At 34.9% G+C, this 13698-nt stretch overlaps 1 protein-coding gene across 1 annotated transcript in view; it reads left to right on the top strand.

Annotated features, from left to right (window-relative positions):
* The window catches only part of LOC108740377 (endoglucanase A-like), a 26827-nt gene that overhangs the window by 4879 nt on the left and 8250 nt on the right, over nucleotides 1-13698 (top strand). The window contains exon 2 of the mRNA XM_018474677.2: nucleotides 6260-6608. Within this exon, the coding sequence (XP_018330179.1) occupies nucleotides 6260-6608 (349 nt within the window). The remainder of the gene's footprint in view (nucleotides 1-6259; nucleotides 6609-13698) is intronic.

Raw genomic sequence — 13698 nt, 5'->3', positions numbered from 1 at the left:
CTTGTACCTTCTGTCTTTCTTCTAAACTACCCTTCTCCTTTTCTATCTTCAACAATTATTAACTATAAATACCCTTATTTTCGATTTCAAAAATCAGTTAGTTCTTCCGAGTTCTTCTAGTTCTTTTCTCCCAGCTATTTCGTAAGTTTACCGTTTATTGTTATTATCGTTATTGTTGTTGTTATTGTTTTGTGATTGTCTTGTTCCTGTTGGTGTGTTTATAAAAATCTTAGAGACCAATTCTATGTTAGTGTTTTCTTTTAATTCATCGCGCCATATTTGTGTAATACCAAAAACCACCGAAAACACTACAAATTATTAATCAATAATTAATAACAATTCGTATTAGAGTATAAATTCTTGGTACACTAAATATATATAATATATTATGCACGCGTCAGCTGTTGCGTATGCAATACACGTTGGATATATATACGAGTATACCCATACACAAGTGAAGTTGCGCAGAAAAGTTGCGTAGAAAAACGTTACGCTTTTGAGTTAACGCTTGTGCAAATTTCACTCTTCATATATTTTCCATACCGGGCGCCTAATATATGAAAATCGATTCTTAAGGAGTAAACTCCAATAAGTCTGGTCTCCCATAGTTTCGGACATAAGTCATTGCGTCTTAGGTTTTTCATGCAGATAATGCGGAGAAACTGTGAATAAAGATGGTAAGATTACACGTTGACCGATACTTGATGGGTCAACATTTGCGTTTTGATTTAAAGCGTCTCTGAGATGAATGTATTTATCAGCCTTCGGTCTCTGTCGATTACGACAAATGTAATTCAATCTTTCTAATATCCTTTTTGCCATCATATCGACAATATATTGACTAAATAAGTTCCTGTAATAATGTAATGGATTAAAACAGTTAACTTTAACCATCAACCTAAATGCATAAAGTTGCATGCACGTCACAGTTTTGTTACGCGCTGTACCTTTATGAGGAAGTCAAATAATAACCGTCTTCTCCCATTACGAACATTAAGGGATATTGTAGTGGATCATAGAATTAGTGTAACTCAGAAAACCTTTTAAGTTCGCCCTCTTTACCGTGCAGCACTATATCTCTGGGGCCTTTTTCTTCGTCAACCAAGGGAACGGCTATTATCCGAATAGTTACGTTCTACGTTTTGTTTAAAACTTCGTATGTATACATTCTGGTTATTCAGTGCGGTGTGTAGTTCATTAATTAAATCAACTTTTAGCGTTGGAGCTATGTTTGACCGCAACGATAGCTGATCTGCGTCTGAAATGCAATATATCTGCAAGTATTGTGGATTTTAACCTAATGGTTGTAAAAGGTTACCTATAATATGATATACTTGTCCCTCTATTTTAAAAGTTGACATAATATAATTCATAAAGTTATATAAAGATATTAAAGCATTCTTAAATATGAAGTAATTCATTTTGATAAGGTACAAACAAATACCTTTTTCTAGCAGCGGCATTTTCATTAAATTTTCTAAATAAAAGAACACTTATTGTTACATAACTATAATAGTTAGACATGCAGTCGCGATACTTTTTGTAGATGATGATGTATTCTGCACAGCCGTAGTACATTATTTGGTTCTATCATCAGTAGTTTTAACAGTGCACTCGATGTAAGGAAATTTTTAGGTCATTTTTTTACACCTTGGGATCCTAAGTTTTTTGAAAATATAAAATAGCCTATGTCACCCAGGGATAATGCAGCTTTCCAACGGTGAAAGAATTTTTGAAGTGAAATAGACGGGGTATTACGACTTCTTCTGTCACGAAAAAGCGTTACGGTCCCTTGGAGGGGGTAAATGGTCTATCGCGTAGTGAGAGGCGGTAGCGCCGGAACTATGCTCAGCTGTTGTTTTCTTACCTCTGCTCTCGACGTGGCTGGGCATCATTGCCTGTATTTGCAGTCTGTGTAAAAACAAATCATAATTTGCAGTAAATCTGTGAAAATGAAATGTGTGCTGGCACACATAGTAGAAGTGAAACTTCAACGGACAAGTGGAAAAACGAATCGCAACAAAATTTTTACTTCAAGTTTTACGGGCAGATTGTTAATTGAAAGTTAAATTTGAAAACTTGCACGTAAAACTTCAAGTAAAATTTTTTTCCGGTTTTCAAGTTGGACAAGTACATTGTTTAGTCCTAATAATTATCTATATTTTANATCCACCACCATGATATGTTTCATTTAAACTCCACCCCCTTTGTTAGTCGTTCTCTAGTTTTTAAGTAAATTTAATATTGTTAGTTAGTATGTAAGAAACCTTCTAATTAAACACATCAACCCAATTTCGCTACTAGTTTTATTTAAAACATTCTAGTAGAACGGTAGTTCATTAACGCAGCTTCCGAGCGGTCTCCGGATAATTTTTTATCTTACGACTGCACAAAACATTTTGGTCCTTCGAGCCGGATTTACTAATACAATTCGGTTATAGTAATACAATTCGGATTTACTAATACAATTCGGATATACTAATACATATCACATCTACGAAAATACAAATACTTAAATCAAGTTACAGTTACGCCGATAGTTAGTGTCGCGAAAAACAGTTCTTTCTACGCTACAAGCAATAAGTTTTATTCAACAAACATTGTGTGTTCTTTGTGAACTGAAACAACGCCAGAAATCTTAACAGCTACTACGATACCAAGCCTACAGGATTCAACCAAGGAGGGTAATTCACCTGAACATCGAACATCAAAGCAGCCATCAGAGAACTTCTAAGTAGTAAGTCTTTAAGTCGTCTTTTTTCCTTTTTATTTCCTCGCGAGTTAAGTAATCTACAAATCACCATCATGTCTGAATTACAAATCAGAACCCTAAATCATCGACGAGGTGTTTGTAAGGCGCGACTTACAAGGTTTCAAAAATCAGTGGCAGAATGTAAAGAATCTAAACAGATACCAGCACTCAAGGCACAGTTAAGTCGCATAATGGACACTTGGGACGACTTTCAAAGGATTCAAAAAGAAATTGAATTGGCGGAGATCGAAAGTATTGGCGAGTCATCATCGAAAGAAGAACATGAACGAGCGGACTTCGAAACCCTTTGGTACCAATGTGTAGAGGCAGCAAACGAACTCATAAAACGCTACCAGAAACCATCCTCAAATTCCACAGCAGGACAGTTAGCCGATAATTCCTTATCACCGTCTACAGTCCAAGATGTTCACGTAAGCTGCAGGTTACCGAAGATTGAACTTCCTACGTTTGACGGATCTTACGACAAATGGCTAAATTTTCGCGATTCATTTATTTCGATGATTGACAGCAATCCAGCGCTTCCAGTTATTCATAAATTGCATTATCTACGTTCATGTGTTAGGGCAGAGGCTGCGGATCTCATTCATTCGTTGGAGTTATCGGAAGATAATTACCAAGTGGCATGGTCGCTTTTACAGGAGCGTTACAGTAACGAACGGGTGATTATTTTAAAACACGTAAATGAAGTCTTCACAGCACCAACAATTAAACGACCAGACGATTCCCAACTTGAATGGCTTTCTGGAGGACGAGCGTTCACCGACAGTTGCATCATACAACAATCTCGTTGTTATCTCAACGTAGACAATCCTAATGAAGAAATCTCCAAATTCTGGGGAATTGAAGAGGAACCTGCAATAATATTCAATTCACCAAACGAAAAGGCGTGCGTGGCACATTTTCATGAACATGTACAAAGGGATGACGCTGGGAAATACATTATGAAGCTTCCATTCAAAGAAGATGTAAAAGATCTTGGAAAATCAAACAAAACAACGCTACGTAGACTCTATTCGCTAGAAAAAAGGTTGCAGTCAAACTCTGAAATTAAATCACGCGTGGCACTCATAAGAACGATCTCTCTACCGCGCCTTCAACTATGCGCAACTGTTGTTTTAGTTAAATCAGTTAAAGCACGCGTCAAGGCATTAGAACACCTAAATATTAAGAACATTGTGTTGTGGTCTGATTCAGAAATTGTACTTTGGTGGATTAATTCAGCGCCACATATCCTTAAGACATTTGTGGCAAATAGAATATGGTATATTCAATCGCATACAAGCTCTCGCCAGTGGAGACATGTTCCATCTGCAGACAACCCCGTAGATATTCTTTCTTGTAACGAAAACATATAGCAACTGGATTCAAGCTCTCTATGGAATCAAAGACCCTCATGGCTTTTGAAAGAAAAAGGTCACTGGCCAAGACACCGCATTTGTTCTACTGAAATCCCTGAGAAAAAACCTGTCATCGCACTTAGTGTTACAATCTACGGTTATTCTGTTTTAACAAAATTTTCTTCCTGGACAGAACTAGTGCGTGTTCTATTATAATGCATGAGATTTATTCGAAACAGTAGTAAGATCGTAAAAAATGATGGACCATTATCAACAGAAGCGTTAACTTTAGCAAAACTCATTATAATCAAATTAATTCAAAAAGACACTTTTTCACCTGAACTTCACAGTTTAATGCAAGTTACAAACACTGAAGTAGAAGCAATACTTAACTCGCGCCCCCTTACACCCATTTCCTCTGATCTAAACGACTTTTTAGATAAACCCACCAGTCATTTCCCTATTGGCGACTTACTGACTATTCTTTCTAGTGACCAAAGTGAAAAACTGCGTGTGTGTTGTGTATATGCGCTGGTGAGTTCTTTTGAACGCTATCGGTTCAAGGGCGGCGGGATGTTTAGTCCTAATAATTATCTATATTTTATACAATTATTTTAATTCGAAAACTTTTCCGTTTAGTGAGATTTAGTATTGTTAATTACTTTCATTACATTTCAAGTTTCTAAATTTCTTTGTTCCTTTGTTAAATTCAACTTTATAACACTACTTCAAACATTTCTTCAAGCATTTTAGGTCATAAATTCCTTTCTTTTATTATTTGGTTTTACAATATTTTGTGAATAATTTCATTGTCATGCAGACAAAATGTACGTGATAAATTCAATAATTCCTGGTAGTATAAATGAGGTTTTTCTGTCACTAGTACCTGGCTTATTGTTAGCTCATTCATACCTGTTTTCAGAACTTTTCTGTATCTGGTTGAACACCCTCTCGTCTATGACGACATTCAGGAAATACCTTCATTTATCCACCACCATGATATGTTTCATTTAGACTCCACCCCCTTTGTTAGTTGTTCTCTAGTTTTAAGTAAATTTAATATTGTTAGTTAGTATGTAAGAAACATTCTCATTAAACACATCAACTCAAATTCGCTACTAGTTTTATTTAAAACATTCTAGTAGAACGGTAGTTCAGTAACGCAACTTCCGAGTGGTCTCCGGATAATTTTTTATCTCACGACTGCACAAAACATACATTAACAATCTGCTTGTAAAAAAAAATAGGTGCAACTCAGTACACGTGAAAGAAGTGAAACTTCCTTAGCGATCTGTATGCCTAAAGAAACAAAGAGTACGAGAATTTTAAGGACTTATGTTTTCCAACATATTTTATCTTTAGTCCGCCTAAGGAGTAGGTATTACTTTATTACTATGTAATTCAATAACAAAAAAATGGTCAAATTTTTTAGCTTCCGTTTATTTTTCCAAGTGCTTATGAAACTGTAAATTATCAATAACTGCAAGGAATTAAAATTAATACATAATAATACTAACTCTGAATTAAATATTAATTGTTGTTAAATAAACATTTACTGTAATACACTTACTGCAATATAACTGTACAGATATAACCTAAAAATTAATTTAGCACTATACTATAGTGAATATACATTGTACTATAATATATGAGATACCGGTGACTAACAGCTGACTGTGATGCCGATATGCGCATTCGCGTCTTTCTATTCTCATAGCCTATCGCTTTGCGAGACGAAACAGATTTTACTCTCATCGAGCCCAAAGAAGTTTCACTTCAAAAATATTTTGTTGCGATTCGTTTTACCACCTGTCCGTTTCCATTCTTTATTCCACTTGTCCGTTGAAGTTTCACTTCTACTATGTGTCGCAGCATACATTTCGTTTTTAAATCGGTCCAGTAGTTTCGGAGACTATTCAATGCAAACAAACAAAAAAACAAACAAACTCAAATCTTTCCTCTTTATAATATTTTTATATATAATTTATAATGTTTATACAAACGGTCTTATAAAAGATATATCTAGTACTTCGTTTTTTATCATTTCATTATCTTTTCATTAATATAAATGCTTTAGGAGAAGTGCGACAATGTATGATTAAATAGTATAATATAAAATTCAGTCAATAACAAGGTCTCTGCTTTACAGATGATCTGGCCTATAGTGCTGTCACGCTAGAGGTGGACGTCAGTTCAAATAATCACACGATCTCACCATACATATACGGCACATCATTCTTCAACGATGTTGAATTCGGCAAAGAGATCAATTTGACGGTCGACAGATTTGGCGGCAACTCTGTCACTAGGTACAACTGGAAGAACGACGTATCCAACCGTGCTTCCGACTGGTTCTTTGAGAACTTATTGGAAGACAACAAAAATCCGGAGAAACTGCCCGACGGATCCATGAGCGACCTGTTCATCGAAAAAGACAAGTTGATGGGTGCACGCAGCATGCTCACTATTCCCCTTATCGGCTGGACGCCAAAGGACAGGTACTATACTACACTGATTTGTTCATATTAATTCTGATCATGAGTCATGCGGTTTTCGTTGGAGTAGTAAACTGACTATATACATGAAAATATCAAGAAATTGCTATCATTAATATAGTCATACGAAGGCATATAAGGGAATTATGTTTATATTTATGTTAAAGATAGTGATTTACCTTTATCCGCTTTTGTAACACTATATTTTCCGATTTCCTTTGCTTCTTATTGATCGCGATAATTTTTCTAAATGATTAATGTTATATCGTGCCTATCGTTCTCTAAATTTACTGCTTAATCTCCTACCAAATCTGCAATTATTGTAGGTATAAAATTGCAGGTAGGTATACACAGGTTGTACTAAAAATAATTGGGGGGATTGCATGTAGTGATAGGACACTACTAAAAAAGTGTGTGTACCCTTATGTTCGATTTACTGACATACGTTCACTTCAAATTAGGAAACCTGTATAAAGACTGCCATAACCAAGGCTAAGTAGTATTACTTCGACGTTACATAATAAAGTCGTTGATTAACAATTAACTATTTATTATTTTTGTGCCAGAGTTGACACATTTTCTCGCGATCTCCAGAATTAATTAATTGGTGGGTTTAAGTGATCCTGTTATTAAAAGTGAAACATCACTTCTGTTGTTTTGTACGGGACTACACTAGGTATTTAGTGCTGTAACATAAGTGTACCGAGAATAAGTCTTTAGTGCGCAAATACAACTAAGTAGGAACATCACCTGATTTGATATCCACCCCTTTTAGAACGGAAGTCGCCTTATCTAAACGTGGAAGTACTTACGTACGCACGTAAGAAGTTATAGGTCTTTAGCGTAACAATACAAAAATAGGTTAGAAATTGGAGCAGTAATTAGTAACTACTGAAAAGCGTTCTGTGAACCTTCGAAAATAACCTGCGAGTCTCGAGAACTGGCGTACGCCTTTTACATCTGCACGGGAAGTTGTTTCTGTGAGTGCTAGTATTTTCCGAGGTGGGCCGCAATGTCCCTTCACTTATAACTGTGCCAAGGTAATCCGTTTCTAGAACGTGCATTCCTGTATTTTAGTCATTCGGTACTACGGTAAACAAAATCTCCAATGTTATCGTTGGTAAAACAGCAATGATTTTGCTCATTCCAATCTTATAAACACATCTCGAACCAAGCCCACATAGAGGATGTTTACTTCGTTTAATTGTTACGCCGAGTTCCTTGGCGGCATTTTCAGTTAAAATTGACTCATTAGCCTCTCTGTCAATTAAGTATGTGAAGGTCGAGATGTTATACAAAACAGTAGTCACCGGATAATCTTCGTTCATGTTTGATAAGCAGTATGTTCTTTGGTTTGTCGTGTTTGTACCAACACTTCCGTATGTCCTATTTTCTTATAATTGGTACATACGGGTAGGCTCAAGTCGGGGACAATTTTGTTTTTCTTTTGGAAATAGCGTTCGGTTTTGGACGGTAACTGGCACTTTTCCCGCACCGGTAAATTTTCCTTTCATATTCATTTTTTCACGATTTATGGGTGGTGCGATACTTGTGTCACTAGAACGCGAACTCTGGTAGAACCGATTTTTCCCGCGACGCGCGATGAACATTCTTAACAATTTTAAAGGTTTACTGTCGGAATTTAGCTTTTGGATTTTTAACGCGGCTTGTAATTCGAAATGGTCTAGCCCGTATTCAACTATGCTCAGAATGGTTGTCCGTGGAAATACATTTTGGAAGCGGGAGATAGCACGAAGTTATTGTATTCTGTTAGAATACAATGATATCATAATATGTAATGTAATGTAAGTTCGTAGAGTAATAAATCAAGTATTTTACGTTGCTTATTGTTAGATTAAGAAAACAAGTCATGATTTGTATTAACCAAAGTTTATGTTTCGTCTAGTTCAAATCCTGTTTGGAAAGAAGTTGTAAGAAATACGTTGTTAAAGAAAGGTTGTCAGTAAAAGAACATTGAAAAATTGTAACTCACTATTGTTTAAATATTCAAGCTAAATAAAATTTACTTTACTTCAATAACCAACTAGTTTTTTCATAACTGGAATAAATAAATCGAACATATTCCATAGTCGCTAACCCAGTCTCATTCACGGCTTATAAGAGTTGCAGCAGTATAATAGCGACCGTCAAATCTCTGCAAAGTTCATTCCAGGTGCGACAGATAGGCCTCCAATTACAGTAATATTGATACCCGCGTCCCATTAATGCCTAACCAGCTTTTGCTATCATAAGCGGATCTACAATTTTTCTTCGGGTCAAAGTCTGATAAATGAAAGGTAGTAAATATATAATTTATACCTCATTAAAATTAATTAAATTACGTCCATTAGTTGGTCTGATTGTGATTCAACGATCGATCATGTGAGTTAGAAGAGGCTACAATACAGCATTTATACAATGTAATTTATACTATATAGCATTTATGACTCCGAGGCTAGTTAACTTTATCATATTAATCTTATGTAGCTAATAAAATAATTCGAAGTGGTCAGTATTCTGTCGAAACAGCCAGACGCGGATCGCGATTTCGATCTTTTTGGATCTTATTAGCGCGTCGCAGACAGCTCCAACAGAACACAGACCAACTTTTACCTGCTGTCTTAACAGCGCGTTTTAGAAAATACCACAAATGTCGCGGTAAACTACAGATGGCGTTTACCGTCTGTGTTCTGTTGGAGCTGTCTGCGACGCGCTAATGAGATACAAAAAGATCGAAATCGCGATCCGCGTCTGGCTGTTTCGACAGAATACAGACCACTTCGAATTATTTTATTCGACTATGGTAACGTGCCTATCACGTTGAGGTTAGCTACGCCGGGATTCGTTTCAGCAAGTAGATATCCATATATTTAAATGGACTTTGTTGGAGTATACGTAATCCTAAAATGTAGCATCGTACTACAGATGGCGTTTACCGCTCCATTTGTGGTATTTTCTTATGTAGCTACTTCATCATGTTGCATCATAAAAAATTCCTTCATCATCTTTTCATAATGCGACAAAATATGAAGACTGGAAAAACTTTGGCGGTTGTTGTAGAAAAAACAAAATAGCTCAAACCCCAACGCTAAAACACGACACTTTAGTTATCCGAAGCACATTTCGGTAACAAGGTTATCTTCTTCGGGGACTGAAGCGAACTAAACCTAAAAGGAAACTAATCCTAATTTATACTAATAGTTGTTAAGGTTCAGTGAACAATAAGGTTGATGTTCAATAGACTTCGACAACAATAACAGAAATAATTAAACTAGACTAAATAGCGGAGATCTAAGGATAGGACCGTTGTCATTGTTCAGTAAAATTTGTTTATTTTTATAAATGTATAAACTTTCAAAACCATCTAGTAAACAATTATTCCTAACTTCCTTAACTAATTTAAGATTATTAATATTAATATTATGTTCTTCAGTAAGAATATGTTGGGCAACACTAGATTTTTCCTCCCTACCAAATCGTGCATGAGATAAATGCTCCTTTAATCTAGTTTTATTTAAGGGTCTAGTTTGTCCAATATATTTTTTAATATAGTCATGACAGCTAATTTCATATATCCTCGACTTTTCTAAGAAAGGAATTTTATCCGTAGGGTTACCAAGGAGAGNCGCGAAGCGTTTCTGAACGGTAGTCCACTAAGGTACTCAAGGTACCTACAGCCTCTTAGCAAGAAAGCATATAAAATGGATGGCAAAAATCGCCTCTACAGGGGTGATACAATGATTTTAAAAATTCTAGAAAACCTATATTGAAGCATTTGTGGCTACACATATTTGCCACATATATTTTTGTTACGATATGATATCACTTATATATTTTTGATATTTGATATATTGATATTTTTCCCAACTCAATATTGTAACGTATAATTCAATTCTTTCTTTTGTAAATATTTCCTATTGTTATTATGTAAATATGCTTTCAAATGTATCTTCTCAAAACCTTTTGTATCTGTACCTTTCTATTATTCTCTCTACAAATTACTTTACTACTTGTACTTTCCACTAATCCCTTAACATTTTAATTTCGTTTACTAACAGCATGAGCTGTATAATTCTTATTACTTCTTAATTGCATTTTAATATTGGGTTTCTAGGTACATTGGGGCGAAATCTTTTTCTTAGTATTTCATCTAATCACTCTTTCCAAGTTTCATTCTCTTCTGATTCGATCCCTACTTTAGTTAAAATACTTCTAGCTCCACCCTTTTAATCTTCGTTAAAATTTATTTTCAAGACTACTAACACTTCCGATCTATTATTCAACTGTTCTACTTCATCCTTCAGCGATCGTTAATTAAATTTGTTAAGTTTTAATTGTGTTTTATTCAGTAATTTTACTTTTGCAAAGTGTGTTTAATTCCACCAAAAAACCTAAATTATAATTGTAACCATTGTCGTTCGCAATTTTTTTAATTGTTCCTTATGATATCTACTTTTAATAAGAGGGAAGGTAAGCAATCTATGTACAAGGAAATTAAAATTAGCCATTTTATGTAGAACACAATGATTAGAGTCGTTGGTTATATATCTAGAGGTACTAGTGGGTTTTCTGCAGATGTCGAATTCCATTTGAACAGTAAATTTCATCGAAAGGAAATGTGAATTTAAAACATCCAGAAAGTCTTGGAGACTTTTGGAACTCAAGTCGAGGATAGCGAAAATGTCGTCCACGAATCTAAGCCATATTCGAGGAAAAAACTCAAGGTGGCTAAGGTCATTTTCAAAACGACACATAAAAAGGTCGGCTATAAAGGATGATAAAGAATTCCCCGTAGTTGTTCCTTAGAAGCAACCGTTTATTTGAAAATAATTTAGCCGCATGCACATTGAAGTCAGAGTTATGTACTCAGCTACAATGTCGGCGGAAAAAAACATTTTCTTAAAGTAAATCCTTTGAATATGTCAAAGTAAGCGGAACTAGTGCACTTGGAAAAAGGGAGCAAACATCAAATGAAACAATAACCTCACTGTCTTTTAGTTTAATGTCTTTGGCTTTGTTTAAGAATTTAATTGAATTCTTAACTGAAAAACTAGATTGTTNCTACGCCGGGATTCGTTTCAGCAAGTAGATATCCATATATTTAAATGGACTTTGTTGGAGTATACGTAATCCTAAAATGTAGCATCGTACTACAGATGGCGTTTACCGCTCCATTTGTGGTATTTTCTTATGTAGCTACTTCATCATGTTGCATCATAAAAAATTCCTTCATCATCTTTTCATAATGCGACAAAATATGAAGACTGGAAAAACTTTGGCGGTTGTTGTAGAAAAAACAAAATAGCTCAAACCCCAACGCTAAAACACGACACTTTAGTTATCCGAAGCACATTTCGGTAACAAGGTTATCTTCTTCGGGGACTGAAGCGAACTAAACCTAAAAGGAAACTAATCCTAATTTATACTAATAGTTGTTAAGGTTCAGTGAACAATAAGGTTGATGTTCAATAGACTTCGACAACAATAACAGAAATAATTAAACTAGACTAAATAGCGGAGATCTAAGGATAGGACCGTTGTCATTGTTCAGTAAAATTTGTTTATTTTTATAAATGTATAAACTTTCAAAACCATCTAGTAAACAATTATTCCTAACTTCCTTAACTAATTTAAGATTATTAATTTTAATATTATGTTCTTCAGTAAGAATATGTTGGGCAACACTAGATTTTTCCTCCCTACCAAATCGTGCATGAGATAAATGCTCCTTTAATCTAGTTTTATTTAAGGGTCTAGTTTGTCCAATATATTTTTTAATATAGTCATGACAGCTAATTTCATATATCCTCGACTTTTCTAAGAAAGGAATTTTATCCGTAGGGTTACCAAGGAGAGTTTGAATGAAGTTGCTATTTGAACTGTAAGCAATCTGTAAACCATGCAAGTTTTCGAAAAATACCCTCCAGTCCTCGAGTAAATCTTGGCTCGTATGGCATAGTAATAAACTTGGTCTTATTAATGTCTGTTTGAAAAGTCGTAGATTTTAAAACAAAATTCCTAAATTTAATCTTATTAATTAATTTATCAATAATGTTACAATTGTAACCATTGTCTTTTGCAATTTTCTTAATTGTACAGAGTTCCTTATTATATCTATTTTTACTAAGAGGGAAGCTAAGTAATCTGTGTACAAGGAAGTTAAAACTAGCCATTTTATGTTGAACACAATGATTAGAGTCGTTGGGTATATATCTAGAGGTATTAGTGGGTTTTCTGTAGATGTCGAATTCTAAAGAATTCCCATTTCTTATAACCAACGTATCTAAAAATGGTAATTTGCCATCTTTTTCCATTTCTACTGTAAATTTAACCGAAGGGAAACGTGAATTTAAAACATCAAGAAAGTCTTGAAGACTTCTGGAACTTAAATCGAAGATAGCAAAAATGTCGTCCACGTATCTAAGCCATATTCGAGGAAAAAACTCAAGGTGGCTAAGGTCACTTTCAAAACGACTCATAAAAAGGTCGGCTATAAAGGGTGATAAAGAATTCCCCATAGCTGTTCCTTCTTTCTGTTCGTAGAAGCAACCATTTATCTGAAAATAATTTTGCCGCATGCACATTGAAGCCAGAGTTATGTACTCAGCTACAATGTCGGCGGAGAAACCATTTTCTTTAAGTAAATCCTCTAAATACGTCAAAGTAAGCGGAACAGGTACACTTGGAAAAAGGGAGCAAACATCAAATGAAACCATAACCTCACTGTCTTTTAGTTTTACGTCTTTGACTTTGTTTATGAATTCAATAGAATTTTTAACTGAAAAACTAGGTGGTTTAATAGGGAGGTTGTTGAATTCATTTGTCAACCACTTGGCTAATTTATAAGTTGGTGCACCAATTGCAGAGACAATTGGTCGCATCGACTTACCTGGTTTATGTATCTTGGGCAAACAGTACAAACGGGGAACTGTTGGACATGATACAAGTAAATTTCGTTTTAATGTAGGAGTAATAATGTTGTGACATTGTTTTACGGTTTTAGTAAACCCAGCAACCATACTAGGTAAAGGATTTTTATTTAATTTTGAATAAGGTCCGTTGTTAATAAGGTCATCAACCCGATCGTAATAGT

Source organism: Agrilus planipennis, unplaced genomic scaffold (genome assembly GCF_000699045.2).
Source record: "Agrilus planipennis isolate EAB-ADULT unplaced genomic scaffold, Apla_2.0 scaffold75, whole genome shotgun sequence".
Taxonomy (NCBI): domain Eukaryota; kingdom Metazoa; phylum Arthropoda; class Insecta; order Coleoptera; family Buprestidae; genus Agrilus; species Agrilus planipennis.
The sequence above is the reverse complement of the archived record's forward strand: the minus strand, read 5'-3'. Positions and strand labels throughout refer to the sequence as shown.